The following is a 26565-nucleotide window of genomic DNA, read 5'->3' as shown; positions in this document are numbered from 1 at the left end:
AAGACCTCTGGAGGCTGGAAGACAGTTTAACTCAGTTACTCTGCATCCAGGCAATCTAATTTAAACACAAACAAAAATCTCTTAAAATTCTTAATGACCTAAAGAGCCATCATTTCTAAGACCCTGCTCAGCACACTTGTCCTGAGTTTCTTAGAAAGGTAAACTAATTAATACTATTTAAAATTTTTCTCTATTTTTCAGTAATTTAGATTTACCTTTCTTAAACTGGCTCAGATTTAAAAGATTTGATTGTAATTTTAGCCATCTTATAAATTCAATCTTTTATCAGAGCTGTTAGTCAACCATCTGATGGATTTACTTTTATTGGTTCCAATTTCTAAGTCTTGCTTCTAATAGCAATTAGCAAAAGATTACCAAAAAAGAATAAAAAGCACACTGTTATGAAGAAAGAAACTTCTGCAGAGGTCACCATGCTCCTTATTAATATTTGGAGCTATAGGTAACTGTCGGGCCTCAGGCAAAGCACTAACCCACTCTAGATCTTGTTCTAGGTCCTCTGAGTCCAATCATCTTTCTTACTTTCAGTGTCCAACTCCTCAAGAACCTTCAGCGCACTAATGGGGAATGAAATACCCGCATCAGAGTCTTTCTAGCTGGACTTGTGAAATGGCACTTTTAGGTTTTTGAAAACTTATTCTCACTTCTCTTCCCCACCCCTCCTATTCTCAATGAGTTATCAAAATGAAAATCAAGGTCTTGACATTCAACATCCTCCCTTTGTGGTGGTCACAGGTCCTCTGCCAGCTGGTGAATCAACAACTTAGCAGGTATATAATCAATAATCTGCAGGGCACCCTCGGACCTCCTTCCTAGCTGGGTGAGGAAGCAGTGGGGTTTCCCACAAGTGCAGGATGTTTAGAGGAGTCTGTGGAAAGGAAAGAGGGTGCTACAGCTAGCACCAGAGGCATCAGCTCTCACCCCAGACTGTGATCACTGGGCTGCCTTCATCAGAAGACTGAGAGAGCCTTTAAAACAGAGACCGTTTCATCTCTGCATGCTAAGAGCCGGATTCAGTGTCTGGCACATGGTGGACACACAGGCCCAGGTGCTGGCCTTTCAAACAGCTCCTGCATAAAATCTGGATGAATTAGTTTCTAAGACGATCGTAACTTGAAAAATATACATAAATGAATGAATTTGAAAATGACAGTTTCAAACACTACAGGCTGATTTCAATAATTATCTTTATAGGTAGCCACCTATCTTTAATCATCGGTATGAGAAACTACTGATGAGGATTTACTGCTGTAGGAAATGCAAGGCTTCTGAGATATAAATCCTCCTGAGAAATTTTTAAAGTCTTTTTTTTCTTTATTGCTCTGTGTTTTTTTTTTATTGTGGTAAAATATATTTAATGCATAACATAAAATGTACCACTTTGATCATTCGAAAAGTACATAATAACATTAAGTATACAGTGACAGTAAGTCTAGTCACAACATTCTGCAAACATTACCACTATCCACTTACAGAACTTTTTTGTGGTCCCAAACAGAAACTTTGTATCTATCAAACCATAACTTCCTATTCCCCTTCCCCCTAGCTCCTGGTAACCTCCATTATGCTATCTCTATTAAGTTGCCTATTCTGGGTAAATCAACATAAGTGGAATCACACAGCATTTGTCCTTCTCTATCTGGCTTATTTTATTTAGCATGTTTCCAAGGTTCCAGGACGTGCTGTGTATCAGAATAGGTACTAAAGGTCTAAATCAAGGTAGAACCAATTAGTTTACCATATTTAGCTCACTGCATCAATGGTAAAGAGAATAAAAGTATTAATCTTCTCTGCTCTACACACACTATATAAAGTACTATATATTTCAATGTTATAATACTTTCACTACCTAGGAGAAAGTATCCTCTCTTTTCATTTCACCTCCAACTGATAAGACCATATATGCTGTTGGTAAAACTCCGACTGGGAAGCAAAAACTTACACAAAAATCCTTGGACATCCTCTGGGCAGCCGTGGTCTGGCCAGTCAGTATATTGCAAATGCCACACGGTCCTTTCCTGCCCGGACAGAAGGTGCTTGACCTTCAAGCCTGTGGTTGCATAGCAACCGGAATCTGTTCGGAACTTTGTGGTGACCTTGAACTTGCCATAGGTGGCTGAGCTGTGCTTGGAACCCAGTTTGGGCCAGTATCGGTGGCTCTTGGTTCGTCCGCCTTCCTGAATCACACAGAGAAGCAAAATTGGACAGGAGTCAACGGAAGTTCTTATCCTCTTAGTTTTAAAATCTGAGGACCACAGAAAACCTGAATGCCTTCTAAGTCACTGACTCAGTAACATCATGCAGTGTTTCCCACAGAGCAGATTTCATACATTTTAGCTAAGGCGACTTAGCAGCAGCAGCAGCAGCAGTAATAAGATTTACCATGCAGTTATATCAATGGAAAAATGTAAAGATTCCCAGTCAGGCTGCAGTTGAATGTTAGAAGAGCCAGAGTAAGGACAAGCCAGAGATGGGAACAAGCTAGGCACTGTGAGAACTGCAGGAAGGTCTTCAGTGTGGATGGCAAAGAGGAGGTTAGTTAGAAAGGCCTTGTGGTCCGTGGCAGGAAGTAGGAATTTCATGCCATGGATGATAGGAAGCCGTCGAAGGTGATGAAATGACCTTAAGCAGAGGAGTGAGAGATCCCAGTAATCATTCCAAGTCATGCATGCTAAGTCACTTCAGTCATGTCCAACTCTTTGTGACCCTATGGACCGCAGCCTGCCAGGCTCCTCTGTCCATGGGATTCTCCAGGCAAGAATACTGGAGTGGGTTGCCATGCCCTTCTCCAGGGGATCTTCCTGACCCAGGGATCAAACCCATGTCTCTTATGTCTCCTGCATTGGCAGGAGGGTTCTTTACCACTAGTGCCACCTGGGAAGCTCCCATTCTAGGTCATGCTTCTCATTTCATATGCTTGACCCCGGGTACTACTCTCTGTTACCCCCACCAAGCAGTCACACTGTCTCTATCATCTGGTGTCAATCTCCTTTCCCCCGCCCCCCCAGCCTGATTCATTTAATTCCATTGCAACTGAAGCAGAGGGGAAAACTGGCTCTACCCCCTTGTGCTCTCTCTTAATTTTATAATCTTTTCTGGGGATATGCATTCTCAGCCATTTACAAAAACAGGGTCTGTTTTAAAGTTTTGCAGAATTTTGACATCACAGGGGTGGGAGCAGGGGTGGATGAGATGGTAGCTTACAAGGGGACCCAGGGGACTTTCCTGATGGTCCAGTGGTTAAGACTTGGTGCTTTCAATGCAGGAGGCACAGGTAAGATCCTTCATGACACATGGTGCAACCAAAAAAAAATTATTTTAATTAAAAATTTTTAAAAATAAAAATAAAGAAGGGTAACTAGGGCAGGAGGTGGGTGGAGAGAGAGGAGAGAAGCCCAGCGTACAGGGCGGGGGGAATGAGCCGCAAGTGGTGGCTGGTCTGCTCACAAAGCAGCACATCTTCAGGGACCCAAGTAGTCCTGCCCTGACTCTTTTGGTTGAATTGAGTCTTCTTAAATTTGAAGCACACCTGCCTCTTTTATTGAACCATCCTATGAAAGAGGATTTATCGGAGGCCTTTACATAATTTGCTGAGTACCTACATCAACTTGGAGAAGGAAATGGCAGTCTGCTCCAGTATTCTTGCCTGGGAAATCCCATGGACAGAGGAACCTGGGGGTCTACAGTCCATGGGGTTGCAAAGAGTTCAACATGACTCAGCAACAACCTACATCAATTACAGATTTCAAGAGACTGTAAGCCTCTGGCTGCTTCACAGATCACTGGACTTTGTTCCTAAGGCTTCCTGTCACACAAGTTGCAGCTCAAATGCAGCCTCCTCGGAAGGCCCTGGGCTGCCATCTAACCTAAAGAAGTCCTGCAGTCACCCTCCAGCCATTACTGGTTTCACAGCACTCACCACTATCTGAGCTGACTTTATTGGTTCACTTTTTATGGTAAATCCCACTACGAAGTAAGCTCCCTGGGGACAAGGATCATACCTGCTGTGTTTACCACCTTGTCCCTCCCTGGGGTCAGCACAGAGGGCAAGTACATTGTTTTCAATGGAATGAATCCCTTCTAGGGATGTAATTCAATAGGGTGATAAAACTAGAGACTTTAAGGAGCATTTACTCCCTGATGGGACAGAAAGGTCAGCCTAGAGAAATACAGCTGGCCTGAAAGGGCCCAAAGTCCTTTCATCACTACCTTCTAATGGGCTGTTCTGGAAAGCATCTGCTCAGAAGAGTCAATAAAAGGAATATGACTTGTTTTTCACTTCTTTCTGTTCCCCATCCTTTAAAACTTGTTAGGAAATGGGTATACGATACCATGCTGTGATGGGCTTAGTCACTCAGTCATGTCTGAGTCTTTGTGACCCCATGAACTGTAGCCCGTCAGGCTTCTCTGTCCATGGGATTCTCCAGGTAAGAACACTGGAGTGGATTGCCATGCCCTCCTCCAGGGGATCTTCCCAACCCAGGAATTAAACCCAGGTCGCCCACACTGCAGGTGGATTCTTTACTATCTGAACCACCAGGGAAGCATGTGATCGTACACGGTTAAAAACAAACAAACAAACAAAAAAACACCCAGATGAAGCCTGACCCTTAAATGACTTCAAAACATAAGGTAAAATTTAATGGAGGGAACCAAAGGAAGTGGTTAAAAAAAAAAAAAAATTGACTGTGACAAGAGAAAAAACACAAACCATCCTTCCCCAAAGACAACATGCTCTGAGTGAATTGCTAGATGGACTGGGGGTATATGCCAGTTTTGGCAACACCACATGGACTTCTTCAGTTACAATGGAAAAACTTATGTTTGACTTGGCAAAGGAAGAAAAAGATTTTTTTTTTCTCTCTCCCCAAAGAATAGAGGCCTCCTCTACAGAAATAACAGCTTCTGGTCTCTTTTCAGCTGATAACCAGGAGAGCCTATGAGCTGCCATGCCCAGGGTTTGGGAATATACACCAAGTTACTCGGAGATCCCCCAAAGTTCTCAGACCCCAATGCAAAGACCATTGCTTTGTTTAGCACCACAAAAGTGAGCTGGCTGGACTGAAGTCTGGCTGTTTTTTGTTTGCTTGTTTGCTCGTTTAATTGTAGTACATGGTGATTCAAGAAAAACAGTTAAAAGCTGGATCAAAATGGGACATAACAAATTATCTTTGGAAAACAAAACAAACCTATATGGAAATAAGGAGAGAAAAGACAGGCACGTCAGAGAGAAAAGGATTGGCAGAGAAACGATGCCAGGAGGAGGACAGGACAGTGGGGTCACCAACACAAAGCTCATTCTCCGGCCACTTCCTCCCCCGGGGACAGATGGCGGGTGCCCATGCCCCTTACCTCCTCTGCAGTGACCATGGCGATCACGTTCGCTCCCTGCTCCCACACCATCTGCCAGAAGTCGTGGCACGTGTGTGGCAGGGGCCCCTGAGTGGCGATGTAGTGCCATTCTGCCCCACCGACCACCACCTGGAAGCCAAGGGAAGCATTGGTGAATGAACCCCAAATCCAGGACAGAACTCCACGCTGACCACGGGTCCTTCTGCAGCCACCTGAAAACCTTAGATAACAGTTTTAGGTCCAACGTGTGAGTGCCGTTATCAATGGTCCTGAGACCAGGAGTGGCTAGCGACACAGTTTCACATGAAAACATTATGCCATTCAAGCTTATCAAAATATACCCCATGGGTTTTGGTCTTCAACTCACAGTAATTATGTACAAATCAGTGCATATTAAACACACACACACACACACATATATATATACACATGTATGCTGCTGCTGCTAAGTCACTTCAGTCATGTCCAACTCTGTGCGACCCCATAGACGGCAGCCCACCAGGCTCCCCTGTCCCTGGGATTCTCCAGGCAAGAACACTGGAGTGGGTTGCCATTTCCTTCTCCAATGCATGAAAGCGAAAAGTGAAAGTGAAGTCGCTCAGTTGTGCCCGACTCTTAGCGACCCCATGGACTGCAGCCTACCAGGCTCCTCCGTCCATGGGATTTTCCAGGCAAAAGTACTGGAGTGGGGTGCCATTGCCTTCTCCGATACACATGTATAATATTATATCAATATATATGTGTGTAATCTAACAATTTTTACAGACATAATAGTTATGTTTCCAATATGCAATGTATTAATAATTGCGATTCTTTTCTCTTTTTTACAGTCTATCCACTAAAAAAAACAAGCAAAAAAACAAAACAAAACCCCACAAGCTCTTCCTTACTAAATCGGTTCTATACCCGCTACCGTATTGAGAAACAGTACTTTGTGGCATCCTTTTAAATAATGGAAAAGTCTACCATGGAATAACAGCCCTTTGGAATAACAATGTCCTTCTACCACTGCCCTGAGGCAAAGTGTGTCCTAAACCTCTGCGGTACCCACTGCTCTATACCGCATACAGTAAAGGTGTTCTGAACGCACAGAAGCCAACAGCACATGGTATTTCATCACCACCTCCCCCTTGTGCAGTATCATAGCATCCAACTGAACTCTGCAATCCTGAGATGATTTTGGATAATAAAATCATTACCCTACACAGCTCAGGGTGCCCTTAGTGAGAAATGGAGTATTTCCTGCCATATCAGTAAACAAAGGGTATCACAGCCACCGCCAGCACGAATGGTGAGCTGGTGAGCCCTGAGGGGACTCAGGAAGGAAAGAACACCTGCCCTCTAGCAGCCATCAGACTGCAGCCACTCCCCATGGGGAGCCTCCAGGGAGCTCAGGTGGTAAAAAGACCTTACTGGCCCCTATCAAAGGAATGATTTCAGTAAGCCCAGACTCTTGCACCTTCTCATACACAGAAAAGTGCTAAATTCCTTAACTTGGGTTATCTGGTTTTCTTTAATTAACAATAATCTGATGTTCTGACTACCTGCCCTTTATTGCAAAACTTCTATATAACCTGGCTCCTCCCCTCGCCTCCGGGGAGCAACTCTCTCAGGTTTACTTGAGATGCTGTCTCCAAGGCTTTAAATTCCGAAAAATCCCCATCAAATAAAGCATCACTCTCAACTTTTAGGTTGTGAATATTTTTAAAGTCCACATTGGGAGGATAATTCTGCAGCGATAAATATCAGCAGTGGAGACTCATCAATAAAAAGGCGTGCCCCAAGTGTGGGAGGTGATAGCAGGGGGAAACAGGGGCCTCTGGAGGGACTCTTTCTGGGTATCTCTTCATTCCTGTGCCTTGATATTGCCAAGTAGGGCTTCCTTACACATACACTGATGTGGATCTCAAGATAGTTTTAGGGGTAATGGAGTGATCACTGCTTGCAACTTTTTCTCTCATTTGTTTTATGAAACTATATACTAACTTGATTCAAACAAAAACCATGTCAGTTATTATCTCGTTGCACAAGACATGTTTAGGTCAAAGCTGGCAAGCAAAATCCATTTTCTGAGTACTGGTGGGAGATGACACTCATGTATTTGCTGGCTGGCTAGGAATTTGGCTTATCTGTGGAATCATGCTTTTAAACATTATCCTCTCTGGCACCCAACATATAGGAGCCATAAATACTTCCAGAGTATGCTGCTGCCTGGGGCCTTTCAGCATATCCCCAAGTATTGACAGGAGGGTATTAAAAGCTGCATTAAAAACCCAACTGCCAATGCTACTGAGGTGGGTTTCACAGATGTGATTTCACCTCTGGAGCAAATAAATCTCTGTTCTGTGTTAACGGCTGCTTGGAATCCAGGGAGGAAACACTGGCAAGATATACAACTCTAATCCAAAAACACAAGGACAAGTTCTCACAAGCTCTCTGGGTCTATTAAATGCACCCATGTCTAACCCAGATCCATAAGATGAAATGTGGGCCTCGGAGAATATGGAGGAAGGCACGTTTCTGTTAACAACGCCCGACGGGCACAGCCCATGCAAACTGACAGCTTTTTCCAGAGAGTAGATGGAAAATGGGAGAGGCGATTTGGCCAAAAGAAGATAGTATATCACAGCTGTGGAAGATTTTCACAGATACTCTAGCAAGAAGCAGCTGTGCGATCCGCATTTTTGAGTTCATTTTTTCGGTCATTGTTTCGTTATCTAAATTCAGCCCAGGAAACTCACCACTGTCAGTTCCCTTCAGAGTTCTATGGGGCTCAGTTGTTTTTTTTTTATAGTTTTGTTTTAGTTTATTTATTGTTTTTTATTGTATTATTATTGTTTTGAGAGTTCTCACTCTCAAAAATATGACTAAAATACACAATTATGATCCATGAGAGTTATGCCATTCTATTTCTTTGGACAGGACTTTCTGACAGTTAAAAAAAAAACTCTATGATGACCTAGAGGAGTGGAGAATGGGAGGGTGGGAGGGTGGCTCAAGAGGGAGGGGATATATGTACACATACGGCTGATTCACAATGTCGTGCAGCAGAAACTAACACAACATTATAAAGCAATTATATTCCAATAGAAAAATACGTGGTTATCTATGCTCAGTGAACACAAACACTATACCAACAATGGTACACTTTCCACATTCCGCATCAAAACTGTTTCAACTGATACACGAGCCAACAACTGGCTGTGTTTTAGAGGCTCAAAGGAACCTACCTATGATTTGGCTACAGTTGAAAAACTCAACGAAGAAAGGAAATAATGCCAGAGATAGGTTTCTAAGGTTATTGACCACAACAGACTACTAATGTGAACCTTGTATTGTTGAAAAACATCCTGTAACAGCTGTAAGAGTTACACGGATACAATTCACATTAGTATACAAATAATTCCCCTAGTTTGGAGGCCAGGGCAAATGGTGACATTCTAAACAAATATGCTCTGTCACTAGGGGCCCTGGTGAAATTAAGCTATTTAGGAAAAACTTGTTTGCATGCACATATGTATCTATAACTCTAAATTCTAACTGAAGTAAAGCTAAGCTGACTAACTTTAAAGTCTATGAAATACTGAGATATGAAGATTTGGAGTATTCGAACTAGTTAACAAAAATGTAATGACTCAAATACATTGAATACAGTTGGCAAACCTTGTAAAATTCATTATCAATGTCACCATTATGGTTGATGGTTAAAATAGTCCACTCTTGTGAATATCATACAAATTTGGGACTTCAGCTATAAAATGCATAACCAGTATCACAAATGAGAAATGACAACTCTCTGTTTCTCTTGAACATTATAAAAAGTCCAGTGACAGAAATACAGTGCCTGTAACTTCCACAGCCTCCATCGCCTGAGAATTACAAACTGAAAGGGATAATCCTCGGCTTTACCTGTGAGTTTCCTGAAAAGTTACCACTTACAGAAACAGTTAAATCCTCGGACACAATCAAGCTTCAGAAATAGCTGACCTGAGGTTTTCCCTGAGGCCACTGGGCTTCCTTCTCTCTGCAGCATTAGGCATGGCCTTGAGTTGACTAAGAAAAACTCTACGAGTTCAAAAACACTCCCTCGGGGTTTGGGGACCAGCCAAGCTGCGCAGTGGCAGCCCGTCTGTTTTCTCCTTCCTGCATTTTTACCGTTAACCCAGCAATCTTCGACCAGCCTTCCGAACAAGCCCCCCTTCTTACCTTGATGTGGGAGGCGTTAATGTAGCCTGTGTTATTTTCTTTGGTTGGTATTAGCTCTACGCGGTTCTCCTCATAGGGAACCACCTCGCGGATTCGGCTGCGCTCAGCATTTTCTGGCAGAGCCGCTGTGCTGAAAATGCCATTTGCCTTTTTCTTTGGAATTTGCTCGTATTCTGTGAACACCATTCCCTCTTCGAGCTTCTTCTTCAGGGTTCTGAACTGCAACAGAAGGTGATATTCAGCTCTCTGAATAATCTGATCCAAACACTCTGACAAAACCACCAGATTTCTCAAAATATTTACAGCGAGAGTGTTAATCAGTAGTTTCAAGATGGATAATCAAAACTTGATGATTTGGTCTCATTCATTCACCATATTGCAAGTTTCTCTTGTCCAATAACCAAACGCCTCCTCACTCATACCTTAAACAGTACCAGTCTGCCAGACTAGGCAAGAGGTAAAATTCAAAATTAGTATTTTGTTATTAACGTGTATGCATGCTCCGCCACTCAGTTGTGTCCGACTCTTTGCGGCCCCAGGAACTGTAGCCTGCCAACTCCTCTGCCCATGGGATTTCCCAGGCAAGAATACTGGAGTGGGCTGCCATGTCCTCCTTCAGGGGATCTTCCCAACCCAGGGATTCAACCCACATCTCCTGAATCGGCAGGAGGATTCTTTATCACTGAGCCACCTGCTTTTCAAGTTCTAGTGATAAGGAGATTTTTAAACCTTAGTTATAAAAAAAATCCTTTTCTCCACTTATGTAGTTGTTTTTAGCTAAATTTTAAGGTGATCCTAGTCCACAGTTCTCTAGTCATGCAGATTAGACACCCCCTCTTTTATTTTTCCCATGGCTAAAATACTAATTACAATAATGTGGTATTAACTGGATTAAATGATCCCGCTAAAGACCCTTTTAGGAACTTCCCTGGTGGTCCAGTGGTTAAGACTCTATGCTTCAAATGCAGGGGGCACAGTTTTTGAGCCCTGGTCAGGGAATATCCCATGTGGTGCGGCCAAAAAAATAAAAAGTAAGACACTTCTGGCTCTCAGAGCATGCTAATACTTCATATACGCTGATAAAACCTAAAACCCTAATCTTACTGGCACTCTATTACATTTACACAACCTGTTTTTTACCCTGACAGCAATTTCAGGGACTAAAGGAACATGTTTGTTCACCTCTGAAACACTACCATGCAACTTTCTTTGCTTTTCAAAACCAAAGTTCCCACAATGCATTACCCTAACAATTATATATCAGTCATACTCTATAGCCAAGCATGTGCCCAGTTGCTCAGTCACGTCTGACTCTTCGCAGTCCCATGGACTATAGCCCATGAAGATCCTCAGTCCATGGAATTTTCCAGGCAAGAATAATGGAGTGGGTTGCCACTTCCTACTCCAGGGGATCTTCCCCACCCAGGGATCAAACCTGCATCTCTAGCATCTCCTGCATTGGCAGGCAGATTCTTTACCACTAGCGCCATCTGGGAAGGTCCTAGCAAGGGGCCAGCATATTAAAGAATTCTGTAAGTGCTTGGGTAAAATAATTACTCCCTAATAAAGGGTACTTGTTCGCAAAAATCACGGAAGTCGAGCAGTAGGGCAAGGGCTTAACCTCTTCACTCTGCAAAACAAAGAAACAGGCCCAGAAATGTGGGTTGACTGAGGCCACATGGACAGGTGGCCAGGGCCTGGTGTCTCTAGGCGTCATCACTGAACCCACCTGACCAAAAAACAAAAGTTATTGGAAAGGGTCACTCTAATACAGCACAACCCAGGCTGCCCTAATCTTCAAATTGAAGAATGAATTCGTCAAACACACCTTCGTGCTGGCGTGTCTGGGCGAGGAGAGAGCGACGGAATCCTAAGACCACAGAGGATGAGTCACACGTTTGACGAGCCCAGCGCTTACCCTCTCGTCCATGGGAACTCGGGTGGCATCGACGCGACTCTCCTCCCGCCCTGAGCCCCGAGCAACTGAGAGTCCGTTCAAGGCTGCCAACATCAGTGGCCTCTTCTGCGCCTCCAGGCCTGCCATCTTCTGCTTTTCTAGATTCTTGTGGCAAGAAAAGGCATGTTCTCATTGTTTGTAATACCAGGAGAATGCTGGAATGTGTTTTAATCTCCCCAAATCTATAACTCCCCAGTCAAGGAATGCAGACAATTACCATTAGCAGGGCAAATTCAAACACAGCCTTCCCCTTCATTCCCACTGCGCCTGAGGAAGCCGGTTCCTCTGGGCCTCCTGAGCGTTTCTTTAAAAATGGAGTAAAGAAACACACAAACAAGAGCAGAGACTCTACACAAATACACCCTGCCATAGGGCTCACAAAAAAGCGTGCACAAGTCACCTTAGGAAGGTGAGCACTGAAGGAAGACAGGACAAAGAGAAACAGAGATTCACGAATAATCAGAGCTCATCACAATGATGGGCCTTTTATACAGATTAAATGGTAAAAAGCTTAGAAAAACTGTTGCATTCTTTTTTAGATTTTTTTTTATTTTTTAAATTATGTAAGTGTGATAACACATTTATAGGAGACTTGGAAAATATAGAACAAGGTTATATACAGCTCCATTACATATTACAATTATTTTTTTAAGTAGCAAAATTAAAGATTTTTACTTGCACTTTCAATATCAAACTCTCAAAAATCAGTAGAATGACTATATAGAGAAGCCGAAGGACATAGTAGAAAAACTGTCCCATTGATAAGTGGATGGATACATAAACAAGTAGAGAAAAAACTGCCTTTCCAAGTTCCCACTCAGAGGGGCTAAGACTGAGGTATTAACTCTATATTGAATCTCTCTGGACCCTGGGATATTATCCCCAGAAAGGGAGCTGATGTAGTTTAACAAACTCACTAATACAATAGCCTGGAACCACCTGAGATGACCCCCCGGCAGGATCCTTCATGCTTCATCCAGAAGACCCACAGGAATGGACGCCATGGCTCCTGGTGACTAAACCACGGGAGAACATGATTTGGGACCACGCAGACCGCACGTGGCCCTCGTTTATGACTTTGTGACCCTTCTCTGGCCTCACCTGCACAGACGCTCTGAAACTGTTGGGCCCCTGTTACTTCGTCTACAGCTGTGCTGTCCCACTTCCTCTAAGCTGACTGGGGCGTGAACTAATCTCCAGTTGCTCACTTCAGGCAACAGGAGCATTTTCCACCCAATCATTTTGTCTTAGAAGACAAAAGGACAGAGGGACACTATAAAGCACAGAAACAGATGAGTTTTACAGAGTTTACAATTTTGACCCACAGTTTGCAGGTTCGTTTGGTTGCCAGAGATGAAGGAGTGATCTTACTCCGTTTATTTTTTATTTTTTTTCAAATCTTCAGGTTTTTTTCTTAGTCTGTCATTTAGCAATTTACTTCCTAAAGTGTCTTGATGGAGCTATGGTATTGGTAGAGGATAGAGCACCTATTGTGTGTGTTGATTCAGTTGTGTCCAACTTTCTGATCCCATGGACTGTAGCCTGCCAGGCTCCTCTGTTCATTGAATTCTCCAGGCAAGAATACTGGATTGGGTAGCCATTCCCTTCTCCAGGGGATATTCCTGCCCCAGGGATCGAACCCAGGTCTCCTGCATTGCAGGCAGATTCTTTACCACCTGAGCCACCAGGGAACACGCTGCAAAACAACTATACTTCAATTTAAAAAAAAAAAAGAATGGAGCCCTGGCCTTTGTGAGTGATGCTGTCAATAAGATGCTTGGTCCCGTGACAGGACTAACCCATCAGATAAGCCGAAGGAGCATCTCAGAGGAGGATTAACTGTGAGAAAGTGAGAAAGGGCCAAAACATATTCTATTCTGAAGAATGATCCTGGTTTCTCAACCCTGGGCAGACTGAAAATTCAGGATTTAAATTTGGGGAGTTTTGTTGGTTTACTTACTTACTAGTTTGTTTTTGTAAGGGAGAATTTCCTCCCTGCCTGCTGTTATCTCTTTTAGTTGAGAATGTTTCACTCCTCTGCAAAATTTTGAGAGAGCAATGATTTTTTTTTTGGGTAAACGGTCCTCAGATCCTTCTGACACTCCTTCTGCTTCCCTCTCACCTGCACCATAAGGTGACCCCAACTGGACCCAAAGCAAAAAGTAACTTACTTGTCTTTCCTGGGAAAGGATTACTACCCAGGGAACACTGAAACCCCAATGATAAACTATTTCTCTTAGCTCCTCCTCATTTATCCTATGAGCTTGTTACCAGAGATCAGAAATAATGAATTCAAAGATCTGCTTTGGCCTCCCTCTCTCCCCAGTACCTGACTGGGGGTTAGGGAACCACAGACAGTGAAATGTCTTCAAAGCAGCAGCAGGAGCCATGCAGAAGGCGCTATCCACACCACAGGCCTGAACTATCCATCAAGGGGACAAGCAGCTCCAGAAAGGGGGAGAGGGTTGCCTGCAGGGCAAATTCTCACCATAGCTGTCTGCTTCCAGTTCCTATTTAGTGACATTTTCTCATCCTAGGAAAGCCTTGACAGCCTTCTCTTAGCTAGGCCTAACAAGCCAGGCAAAAGCTACCCATGATGGGCACCAGAGTAAGGCATCCGAGATGTGGGGAGGTCACTGGGGTGAGTTTCTTCAGAAGGACAATGGAGACCCACCCCAAGCTCCAGTGTCAGGGGCCAGGTCGCCATCTTGCCTGGCTCACTGAAGACCCTCCGAGTCCTCCTGAGGTCGGGACACCAAGGGTGGCTGCCCTTGAGCTCATGAGTATGTAGGATTTGGGGAAAAATCAGGGAAAGGATTTCCCTAGCAGTCCAGTAGCTAAGACTTTGTGCTTAAAATATGAGGGGCAAGGGTTCAATCCCTGGTCAAGAGCTAAGATCCCACATGCTCTGCGGCATGGCCAAAGAACAAAAAAACAATTTTTTAAAAAAGGTAGACTTTTTAAAAAATAAGGGAAAATGACATAGGGCCAGGGTAATGATGTTACTGAACTAGTTAAGAGGCAAAATCGGCTGTTCACTATTACCCAATGGATGGGATGGGAGGACACGTGGATAAAGTGAGAAAGGCCTCTGTTTGCTCTGTGATAAGGCATGAAGCTCTATATGAGGAATCAGTGCCGTAAGTATCAGCTACAGGCTTCTGTTTGATACAGGTAACAAGAGGATGAATATGACCAAAGTGAGGCTAGGCAACCACGTAGGTGGCAATAAACAGTCAGTCAGTAAGGGAAACAGCAACGCCACATGCTTGGACTGATGAGTTCTTGATGCTGAGTTGTGTGAAAGGGGCCTGAGGCCCAGAAGTGCTGAAACTCCCTTTCTACCAATGATTACTTTTCCCAAACGTGGAAAGTTCTCCCCAAGGCACCCACCCCCACACTTCATTCCGTCCCCCAGCCAAACAGTTTTATTTGCCACAGGCACAAGCACATCTTTCACAATTTCCCTCCAGGTTTGCGAAAGTGGAAAAAGTTATGCCTGTACCAAATTCCTAGCAACACTCACTCCATGGATGGCTAAAACTGTGAGGCTGAGAATGTTCTTGAGGTTTGTCTAAAGCCGGAACATTGCTATGGATTAGATTCCTAAACCTAGGGACTTGGCTTTCTTAAAACTTTGGCTCTTTACTATTCTTTCCAAGTTGATTCCCACTGCAGAATCGGGAAGACTTATACATGAAGAAAGTTTGATGAATTCCCTCCAAGCAAAATGTAAGTTACAACTGCGCTGGAGTTCCTAAAATAAGCGCTGGCTACCTTATGACCCAGATGTGGTACATGCAGAGGAGAAGTCAATCTGGGTTTGAGTAGTTATAATGAGAGGATTATTTTTTTTAAGGGAGTGAACATCTCCAGGACAAATAGCACTGGTATTATAAGACATTTGGTAAAGTAGCAACGACAATCCAGCAATCTCTCATTAGTAAGATGTAACTCACTTTGGTGCTCTGGGTGTGCAACTGTTACTGCATACTTTTGCTCCGGCAACATAACTAACCTTCCAGAGGAAACAAACTGAAGAAGAGTGACTTATGTCTAATATTAGGCATTGTCAAATGTTACGCGCGTGTGCGTGAGTGTATGAAGATGCCTGTGTGAGTGCTTGATAGAGTAAGCTCAATGGTGAATTCAAGCTCAACTGTACGTTTCTGAGTTTACTGCAATTTTTCATAGATTTGTGCTGACCATCTATTGAAAGAGGATCTGAAAATGAAACTGGACACACCAGGACCAACACTGATGAGCAGTCCTGACATCCAGATCTGCACAGAAGGCTGTGCTTCGAAGGGAGGCTGCTCTTTAAAATCTAACTGGGGAGAAACTGCTTTCCCCAGAGAAAAGCAAAATGCCAGGAGATGGAGGAAGGTGAGCTTCTGGCAGCTCAGGCAATGGGAAATCTGACCCTGAATACATACACCAAAATGCTGGCTTAGACACTGATCTCAATACCACATACCTGTACGATCCTAACTTTGTCACAGCACTCTGCCCCAAGCAGGCCTATGAGAAGCCATGAACGAGAACGGAAGGAGCAAAGAACAAAGTTTTGTGAAATGAAACCCCACCTGTTTAAAATGCAAGTGACTTTTAAATTCTATCACATGTTTAAATCCTCCCATATTCCCTGATAAGCCTCATGCTTTCTTCTGTGCCCAGAGGAGGGAGGTGCGCCTGAATCACCAAAAAGGAGCAGAGAGGGTGCTCCGGGGTAGGGGTCAGGGGGGGACCAGCCACTTTAACCATCCCTCCCAAGGTGCCCCCCGGGAGAGGCGGCCACTTACCCGAATCATCATCTCTCTTTCTATAATGCTGTCCTCCAGGGAAAACATTTCGGACACAGGTCTCTCCTTGACAGGCTCTTTCTTGACCCGCTCCTTCACGCTCGTCAGGTCAGGCTCCGAGATGGATGGCCCGAGAGAGGCCCCGTTGACGGCCAGCTGGTCGGCCCGGGAGACGCTGATGGCCTTGGCGGGCCCGTGCCGCAGCAGCCTGGCCCGGGCCACAGCAGGAGGCAGGCACGCCTGGTCCTGCCGCAGTGCCCCGTTGCTCACACTTTTCCGGGGCCCGGGGTACTCGGGTGGGGGCTTGTTTGGAATCCGGGCCAAGGCGGCCTGTAGCTGGGTGCTGTACTCCACCTTCTCCCGGAGCACGGGGATCTGGGGCACCGGGTCGGGAGCCTCCTCCTCCTCCTCCTCCTCGCTCTCGCTGCTGTGGATCAGCATGGTGGCATCCGAGAAAGTCTTCTTGTGGTGGTACTGGGGGAGCTGGGGGACCTCGTGGCTGCCGGGGCCCTCCTCGGGAGGCCCTGGCTCCCGTAGGGTGCTGCGGCGGGCCATGGGGATGTTAAGCGACTTCAGGGTCATGGCTTCCATGCCCCTCACCATGCTGCTCATCGCCTCCAGGCTGTGACGCTTGTGCACTGCACCATGGTGCTTGGTGGCCGTGAGGGGCTCGCTCACCTCCTGGAGGGACTGGTGCACCACCGGGGAGCTGTCCTCCTGGAAGGTCTTCACGGACAGCTGAACCTTGCGGGTCACCAGGTCAGGGCTGCTGCCGCTGACGTATTTGTGGCGGTGGCTGGCGAGGTCCGGCGTGCTGGTGGCCGGCCGGGGCCGCGGGTAGGGGGGCGGCGGCCGGAAGAGATAGTTTTTGAGCACGTGGGCTGCGTTGTAGCTATGGGCGCCCTGCAGCTGCATGTTGGCCAGCTCTGGGGTGCTCACTGTGTGTGAGATGGCGCTGGGTCCCCCCGGCTTGCTCGGCACTGTGGGATTCGTGGGGTTGAGCTGGTCTGATGGGCTGACCAGTTTGTTCCCGTAGCCCCCCTGGGGCCCATAGGGGATCGTGTAGGGGTGCCTCTCCCGCATCTCGGGCTGGCTGTACACCAGGTCCTCCGGCTGGTTGTAGGCGTGGGTGTTGATGATGTTGAGGTTTCGCAGGGACTGGCTCTGGCTGTCCGTGTGCACGACGCCCCTCTTCATCTGCCGCATGACCGTCTCGTAATCGGGCGTGGGCCGGTAGGATGGTACGATGATGGCGCTGTGCCGGTGGCTGGGGATGTAGTCCGCCCGCATGATGTCACTCCCAGGGATGCTGAGGTTGGAGGAGACGGGAGAAGCCTGGATGAAGCTTTGGGAGCAGCTGAGGGAGTTGACGCTGTGAACGCTACACACACTGCCGCCGTTGGTGACGGTGCCATTTAAATAACTTAAGTCCAGGCTGTTGTGTGAGTTGCAATACAAGGCTTCTTCATTCCCATGGAAGATGCTGTCTGCAAGAAGTCAAACAGAGGCCCATGAACCTCCACGCCATCCTGCTTCCATCGAGTTGGTCCTCACACTCATGGGGGTAATTTTTAACTCACAGAAGTCATAAAAAGGGAAATCCCATGGTCTCCACCCACATATTCCATAGAAAAAACCCAGCAATTTCTTGGGCAAGATGCCAACATACTGAAAGAGTATTTTAAAGCACACTATAAAGAAAAAGTGAATCTAAACAAATGAAGCTAGGTACACATGGAACTGTTGTCAGCTGGGTTAAGTTCTTGATTTGGCCTGAGGTTTTAAATCAGGTACCAACAACGGTCCTCACACTGGAAGACCGGTCCCTCTTGTGCAGGGCTCAGTGACAGAACTGGATATTTGGGCCAGGAAGTGAAGAACTTTGAGTTCTTGGAGCTGATCTTCCTGACTGCAATGGAAAAACTCCCTGTATCCAAGGGACTGCCGAGCATCAATCAAGACACAAGGCAAGTAACACAGTCAGGATGTCAGCAAGCAGGGCTACTTCATTATGATCAGCAACCAGTGGAAGGCAAAATAAGACTCAGGAGTGTAATTTTAGCCACTGTCTAAAACCCGCCTCTAGACTTGGTTTCATCACCAAGGTCAATTTCACATTAAACTTATTAATACTTTAAACAGGTACCTAAAGAAATAGAAGATAGTGAAGGACAGGGAGGCCTGCCATGCTACAGTCCATGGGGTCACAAGGAGTCAGACACGACTTAGCGACTGAACAACAACAATAATAAAGAGAATAAAAAGCAGATTTCTAAAGTCAGGACCATTCTATGCATCCAGTGTTCCTTTAACACACACACACACACACACACACACCCCCCTTGGGAGGCAAGCTCTCACAAACACATTTTTCTGTGGGCAAAATATATTCGTTTGTACATTATAGACTTAAGCATGAGCAGAGTAGAGGAATTCAAAGGCAGAGAAGGTTAAAAAACAGAAAAGGTGACTGAAAATACTCGGCTGCCTAAAGAGGAGAGGTGGGAACACAGACAAAATGAAATGATAGAGGCAAGGAAAACTAGAGAGACAGAACTCTGCATTTATCCACCTCTAATGGAGTTTGGTGCCTTCCCATAGAAGCAGGGTAACTTTTGCTAGTCTGCTTGTAAAAAGTAGTGTTTTATTAAATTACGTTATCTTGATGATCTTAGTTTCCAGGCTTGCACTTTGACAGTGCAAGAGCTAGCCTACGATAACACAGAAATGAATTATCCTTTACCCCACTGTCAACATCCGGTGTTTAATCCCATTCGTTTTCTAAGATGCAGTTACTGAAATGATCACGGAGCACCGGCTCCAGAGTTAAGACACTGATTTTCATATCCAAGCTCCTCCAATACCCTTTCTGTATCCCAGTTTCTGTAGCAAATGGAAATAACAACATCAACAGTACCTATCTCCTGGGTTTATTTTGAGGATGAAATGAGACAATGCAGTGCAAGTACTTAGAACAGTGCTTAAGGAAAAGAATTGCTCTATAAATGCTCATCGTTAGACCATTATTGAAATGGGTTTTTTTTCCCCATACATTTTGCAGGGGAGTGTTTAGAGAGACAAGGAACTAAAGAGTTTAACAAGTGCACTGAGAAAGAGACTAGGGGAGAGGCGACAAATGAGAGCTAAGATGAGGGGCTGAGATTATGTGTGTGTTTCTTTCAATTATTCTGGACGCCTGTGTTCTCTGTCATGAAAACCTGGCTGACTGTTACAAGCTCTCTGACCCTGGCAAGGAAGGTGAAGAGTCTTCCGCTGGGCTTAGCTGTCACTCTCTTCTCTAACCCACTTTCGAGGATGAGGAGGAAGAGAAAGGAACTCGCCTTCTGTCTTCCCCCAACTCCTTCCACATGCAATTCTGGGGAAGTTTTCGTCTCAGGGGTAAATGGTATTCCGTGACTCTCACAAATCCCAAACTGCTGCCATTCAGACCATGACAAAGTTAAAATAAAAGTATTGCTGTCACCTAAAACAAAATAATCTCAGCACTGATCCCCAGTACTCAAATTCAGGTCTTAAGAAGGGACAGCAGCAAGCCAGTGTTACCTTGAGAAGTGTGTGTTTCCGAGTAGTGTTCGCCACACTGGACGTGCATGGGAGGCAGGATGTAGGGCTGTTGCCGGGGCTGAAACAGAGAACACAGCACACGTGGGAGGTCCCGCACCAAACCGCTCAGGAGCGCCAGCCCGAGCACACGACGGGCCCCACTGCTCATCCCTGCAAAGAGACGTGCGAGGGATTCTCTGCCCTCCTCCCTCAGCCCACCCTCTTCTGAGCATCTGCACCCTCATCTCATCAACAAGCCTCAGACTGGAGACACACAAAGCGGGGACCGGGGAGGCTGGTTCAAGGTGAGAACGAGGCTGCAATCAGCATGAAGGCCCTTCATTAGAGCCTATTTTCTAACACCCTTGCAAAGTTCCCAGTGCCATTTTTCAAAGGAATAACTCAGAACACGCATATTATTATGTGCCACCTAAAACATAATGAGAGTCGAGGGGAAGCCTGTTTCCTTCTATTCAAAACTGGGTCCCTCCTAAAGCCACAAGCTTGTATCCTTCGGCATAGCTGTACCGTGGCCCAAGTTCACGTTGCCACAGCAACCTCTAAGCTGGGCCCACTTGCAAACGTATATAATCTGAAATGGGGACCCATAACAGTAAGTTTGCGATTCCCGAGACCACTTACTGACCCTCCCCCGTTGCAGAACCAAATGTGGAAAGGTCTTGCAGAGAACCTCGCAGGTGTAATCATCTACCCTTTCAGTGAAGACTCACTGCCCTAAGACTCAAACATGGCCATTTACACTCAATCTGAATAACTGCATGTTGCAGAGGAGGGTAAAACTCTTAGAGAAAACACCAAAATGCTTAGACAGTTTTACTACTTGGGGAGCCGACAAAGGAAATATGATTAGTTGCTAATGTGGTCTAGAGGAAGTCATTTAATCTTAGTAGGTCTCAGCTTCCTGTCAATCAAATCAGTCTCCTCCTTCCAATATTATCCATTTTATTTAGATATTGGGGTTCCATGTAAAAATATGTTTGAAGAAAGAGCTGTAATGCTAAAACAATAAACTTTAAGCTTGTAAACCACCAAACCGGATGGTCTCTTATATTTCTATTTGATTATCTTTAAATTTGTCTTATAGACATTGGTTTAAATATTACTGCTTTGGGACAGAAGTTGAGATCAAACCAAAAAAACCATACAAAGCCAGCAGGGGTCACACTTTCTCAGTATCCCTAGACTGAAGAACACTCGGCAATATGAAACTGGGTTGGTAACTCATCTACTATTTCCTTTTCTGCAAATAATGTTTATGTACCAAAAGAGGAAATAAAGAAGATATAATGACCAGAAATCCAAAAATTAAAGAGAATCAGAAGAGAAGAAATAAAAATGGAAACCAATCTAATACAGTAGTTAAGGGTATCAGTTCTTCTAAACATTCCCAAATCTCTCTTTGGCTGGTCTTTGACTAGCAGTTTAAAAATATTTTTCCTCTTTTTGGTAACACCTAATTCAACTCAATTTTTTCCATGACTGGATAGCCAGTTTTCAGGGCAACAAAAAAATACACACAAAAAAAAAGCCAGCAGGGAAGGATTCATACAAGAGAATAGAAATACATAGCAAGGCAAAGTTGGCTCATCCTGCCTTCTCTAGCTTTAATTTTTTAAAAAAGAAAAATCCTACAAGTAAGTGACTGTTTATGAAGCGACATAAGTATATAAGCAATACAAGTGAGAAGTAATAATAGCAATTTTCCAAATACCATTTCAGGATTGTATTATTTATTCTATCTCTTTATATATTTCAGTGTATTATTCTGTTTCTTTCTAGATCTGCTAAGACAACAACAAATTAGATGCCACAATATAGGAGGCAGAGGAGCAAGAGAAAAACAACCACCCGGAACCCTGGTTATCAGCTAGGAAACCCAAAGGTGACGTTATCTGGCTTTACTCTCACTCATCCCAAGGAACACTTGCTGACACGGTTTAATCCTAAAGGGCAGAGGAAGGGGAGAAGCCAGGAACCTGGCTTCCTGCAGATTATCTGCATCCGAATGAAACAGGAAAGCCTCTGCATCTTCTCCAGATAATCAGGATGCGATCAAATCACAAGATGGCCCTGAAACACTGCTTCCCCTGGCATTTCATGGACACAAGTGAACATTTATCTCACTAGTAAAGACCCGTGGACTCTAAGGAAGGGAAAAGGGAAATAATATCAACAAAGGAGAAGAATAAAGAAAACAATGCCAGGAGGAAATCCGTTGCTGCTTCAGGGGAGAAGGCCAAAGCAACCCACTACATCTCCAAGGACTTTCTGTGAGAGATCACGCATTGACACAGAGAATTAATAGTATTTACACATGGGTTCTCAGGAATTATTACGTGATGATAAGATGTCCAAACTCTAGCATTCTAAGAATTCATGTGAATGCATTTTCCAGGAAAAAAAAAAAATTCCTTAAATAGTTCCTTTTAAATAACAGGTTAAAGATGTCCTATAGGATATATATCATGTATAAAGAAAAATTTTATTCTCCCATAAATTCAAAGGAACTCTTCACCTACAGACATTTAAAGGTCACGTGTTTATTTTGATTTTGTGTAAAATAAATCATAACCTAGAATAAGTTATTTCCTTATTCACATGACAATGAGTTGTTTCCTTATTCGTATGAGAAGAGCAGTTTTTTGTGTTTTGTTTTTTTTTTTTAAGGCTAACAGTAGGTAGAAAAGTACCTCAATTCAAATTCTGTTGACCTTAAAATTAGAAAATTAATTAACCTTAATTTTCTTCCCCACTAAATATTCTATCTGAGACCATCAACTAGACTCCTTCAATATTTCCTTCAAGGAGTCATTTTCTGACTAGTTTATTGAACTGTCTGTGGCAGTGAATACAAAAGAATTTGCCGAGATTATAACTGATGACATGTCTACATGTGCAAAAATCAGGAACAGTGATAAAGCAAGTGGGGAAAATAACACACACAAAGTAAGCTGCATGCTGAAGGACTAAGATCTCATCGGCCTGGAATAAGACTCCCAGGGGTGAACCTGGGGTCCCATTTAGAGAAGCGATGGCCATGGGTGTGCACACCCCACCTGCAGAGCAGACTGATGTCCTTCTGCGTTCTCACCAGATTTCACCTGGTCATGATGCCCTGGCCACCCCTCCCCTCAAAATCAACCACAGAAGGACACGTGAACCCCAGCGGTCAGAGGACTTGATAACTGAAGATGTCATACATACCAGGGAAGACCGGCTCCAGGTGGGCTGGCGTCTGATAGGGGGTGGAGAATTGGATTGTCTATACAAAAAGTTGAAAAAAATGAGGATGGTTATTCTTATTTACCATGTATAAGATGACCTGATAGATGAGAGAAGGAGAAGAGGGGAAAGTAGACAAAATGGGTTAAGAATCACAGTAGAACAGGGACTTCCCTGGTGGTACAGTGGGTAAGAACCCGCCTCCCAGTGCAGGAGACACAGGGTCAATCCCTGGTCCAGGAAGATTCCACATGCCAAGGAGCAACAAAGCTTGTACACCACAACTACTGAGCCCTCGTTTTGGAGCCCTCAAGCTACAACTACTGAGCCGAGTGTCACAACTACTGAAGCCCGTGCACCTGGAGCCTGTGCTCTGCAAAAGGAGAAGCCACCACAAACAGAAGCCTGTGCATTGCAACGAAGAGTAGCCCCCAGATTGCCGCAGGTAGAGAAAGCCTGAGAGCAGCAAAGAAGATCCAGCCAACCTACATATCAAATAAATAAGAATTATGGTAAAACAAAAATATTTTCTATATCTGGTTGGTGAAGCCAAGACAATTTTAATTTCCTTTTTTGTTCTTGTTTTATTTGCAAAATGTTTGGAATAAATGATATTTTCTAATGTTTTACAAAGTAATATGAAAAGAATGAGGCTTCTTTCTAAAGATGAATTTCAAGGGAAATAAAAATCAAAGACCATCTTTTAGAGGTCAGAGAACAGAGACCTCTGGAGAAGGATACTGCTCAGATGATGCTGATTTCATAAACTCCAGAGACCTATCCCAAGCCTTCATGTAGCCCATGGTGAGACTCTAAAACTGCATACAGAGTTTACTGTCTATGTAGGGGATGAGGGTGTTTTTAGAGAGTCCCAGTTTTCATCAGATATGAGAATAGGAACCTCCCATACCTGGTTAGGAAGAAGAAAGGAATGGTTATTACAGAAGTACAAAGGAGGACAGAGTTTCCTTAATTTTCAATCTAATACGTGATGCTCACTTGCATAAGAAGAAAAGGACACAAAAGAAATACAAATACTCAGAAAGTTTTATAATAAAGCCACTTGCTAAGATATGGTCAAACAAGAAGACTATAGTGATATTTACTTCTCAAAATAGTTTTCTTCTTAAACCCACCCTATTGAAGTCAACTATAGAATTCTTGTTAATTCAAAGACATCTCAACAAATAAAAGGCAGTAGCAGAAAATTGCAAAGATGTGACCTAGAGGGAATCTGTTCAAAAGAATGGGGTGTATGTGTGAGCATACAAAGGAATGATGTGTATGCACAAAAGAATGGGGTGTGTGTGTGTATGTGTGCGTGTGCATGCGTGCGTGCAAAAGAATGGGGTGTGAGTGCAAAAGAATGGGGTGTGAGTGCAAAAGAATGGGGTGTGAGTGCAAAAGAATGGGGTGTGTGTGTATGTGTGCGTGTGCATGCAAAAGATGGGGTGTGTGTGCAAAAGAATGGGGGGTGTGTGTATGTGTGCGTGTGCATGTGTGTATGCAAAAGAATGGGGTGTGAGTGTAAAAGAATGGGGTGTGTGTGTGCACATACACAAAAGAATGGGGTGTGTGTGTGCACGCGTGCAAAAGAATGGGGTTTGTGCATGCACGAGAACATGTGTATGCAATGTGCATTTATAACATAGACATGGCTGTTTAAATTGCTGCTCCTGAATCAGTGCTCTTCTGTTTACGTTTGCACACTTTGTTTGCAGACCTGATAGAGTCATCCTTTGATATCCAAGGAGGAGTGGTTCCAGGACCCCTCAGATACCAAAATCCACTGATGCTTTTGTGTAAAATGGCATAGGATTTGCATATAACCAATGTACATCCTCCCACACACTTTAAATCATCTCAGGCTACTCATAATACCTAATATAATGTAAACAGCTGCCAGTACAAAGGAAATTCAAGCTTTGCTTTTTGGAACTTTCTGGAATTTTTAAAAAATATTTTGATCCACAGTTGGTGGACTCTACGGATGTGAAACCACAGATACAGAGGGCTGACTGACTGTACTATCAAATATACTTTCAGACTCCAAGAGTGACCAGTGGCAGAGACTGGCTTAAAAGAGTCTCCATCATGTAGGGAACAAAGTCTGCCAGGACCTGATCCTCCAGTTTTAAAGCAGTGCCTTCTACAGCAGGATCTGCTCTAGGACAGCGTTTTCACACTCTTGGATGTGTCCACTGGGGAAGCGGGAAAGCAGTTCTTCTCTTGCATTTACATCCCTGAAGTTCTTTGAAACAAAATTAAGCACCTTGGGCGCCCCAACTGCTGAGGTACTCTGCTGAGGAATGTCTTTTGAAGGCAACCAGAGGAAATTCAATGATAGCATGAGCCAGACACACTCTATCCAAGGTCAGGTCACGGTTAAGTTCTCTCATCAAACTCTCTTTATCATCCCCATTTCCAAATTAAATTGAAAACACACACATGGATTTGTGACATCTATTAGTGTCTTCCAAGTCTTCCTCTAATTACCCTGGCCTCTCATTTACAGGCGGGTGACTTGACCCAGAAGCACATGCAGGGTTAGCCAACTGTGTGAGTGCCACGGGGCTGAGGATGACAGCAGCTTCTTCTCTTTCAAGTTGGCTCATCACTCCGCTACACGCTTCTGAACACACGCTACATCTGACACGAAGGGGCGCCCTGGCAAATTGGGAACCGCTCGGCTCCTCCAAACTCAAGGCGGAGGTTGGAAAGGCACTGATGTTGGCCACTCCGTCCAGGAAGTCAAGCATTCACAGTCAATTTGCAAATCATTTCCCCCTAGGCATATAGGCGACACCAGACGGTCTTCATCATTAAAGCTCTTTCCCTCCCGCCTGGCTTCAGCTTGCCCCTTTAGCTTCTACAAGGAATGAGGCGAAAGAGTTAGCGGAAAAGGTGATCTACAATGTTCCGAAAGCGTAAGAATTTAAGCTGGAACGAGCCATCCAGGGAGCAGGTGGATGAAATGTTTACTTACTCGGTGCAGATCTTGTTTTGTTTGTAAAATTTGTGCCGCGTAGCAAACAGCCGAGATATGTACTTGGCATTCTCGATATCCTCCTTGGAAAAGAAGAAATAAACACTTGTTTGTATATGCATTTTATTACGATTCCTCTGGGCAGGGACATGTCCCTTCCTCCCTTCACGTCAGGCATAAAATAGCCGCCTGAGCCACAAACCAACATGCTGAAATTCAGCGGCGGTCACGTTGATGAAGCCCACCCAAGAATGTTAGATGATACTGCGTGCTAGAGAATCCTTTATGTCCATGAAGCTGGAGTTACACTGGTGATCTGGCGTGTCTTTACATATGCCAAACCAAGTGCTTTGCAAATCAATAAATGAATCAAGGCAGAGTGTGGCATGGATATCTAGCAGAGAGGTGCGTGAACTGCCTTGGTTCTCAAGAAGGCA

The 26565-nt window shown here is 44.4% G+C and overlaps 1 protein-coding gene across 1 annotated transcript in view; it reads right to left on the bottom strand.

Annotated features, from left to right (window-relative positions):
• The window catches only part of PTPN14 (protein tyrosine phosphatase, non-receptor type 14), a 196240-nt gene that overhangs the window by 13914 nt on the left and 155761 nt on the right, over positions 1–26565 (bottom strand). The window contains exons 10-17 of the mRNA XM_027565607.1: positions 26129–26211; positions 23125–23182; positions 19900–19978; positions 16336–17822; positions 11495–11638; positions 9577–9795; positions 5371–5499; positions 1961–2195 (exon numbers count right to left, since the gene is read on the bottom strand). Coding sequence (XP_027421408.1) covers positions 1961–2195; positions 5371–5499; positions 9577–9795; positions 11495–11638; positions 16336–17822; positions 19900–19978; positions 23125–23182; positions 26129–26211 — 2434 coding nt within the window. The remainder of the gene's footprint in view (positions 1–1960; positions 2196–5370; positions 5500–9576; positions 9796–11494; positions 11639–16335; positions 17823–19899; positions 19979–23124; positions 23183–26128; positions 26212–26565) is intronic.

The sequence above is a fragment of the Bos indicus x Bos taurus genome, chromosome 16 (assembly GCF_003369695.1).
Source record: "Bos indicus x Bos taurus breed Angus x Brahman F1 hybrid chromosome 16, Bos_hybrid_MaternalHap_v2.0, whole genome shotgun sequence".
Lineage (NCBI taxonomy): Eukaryota > Metazoa > Chordata > Mammalia > Artiodactyla > Bovidae > Bos > Bos indicus x Bos taurus.
The sequence above is the reverse complement of the archived record's forward strand: the minus strand, read 5'-3'. Positions and strand labels throughout refer to the sequence as shown.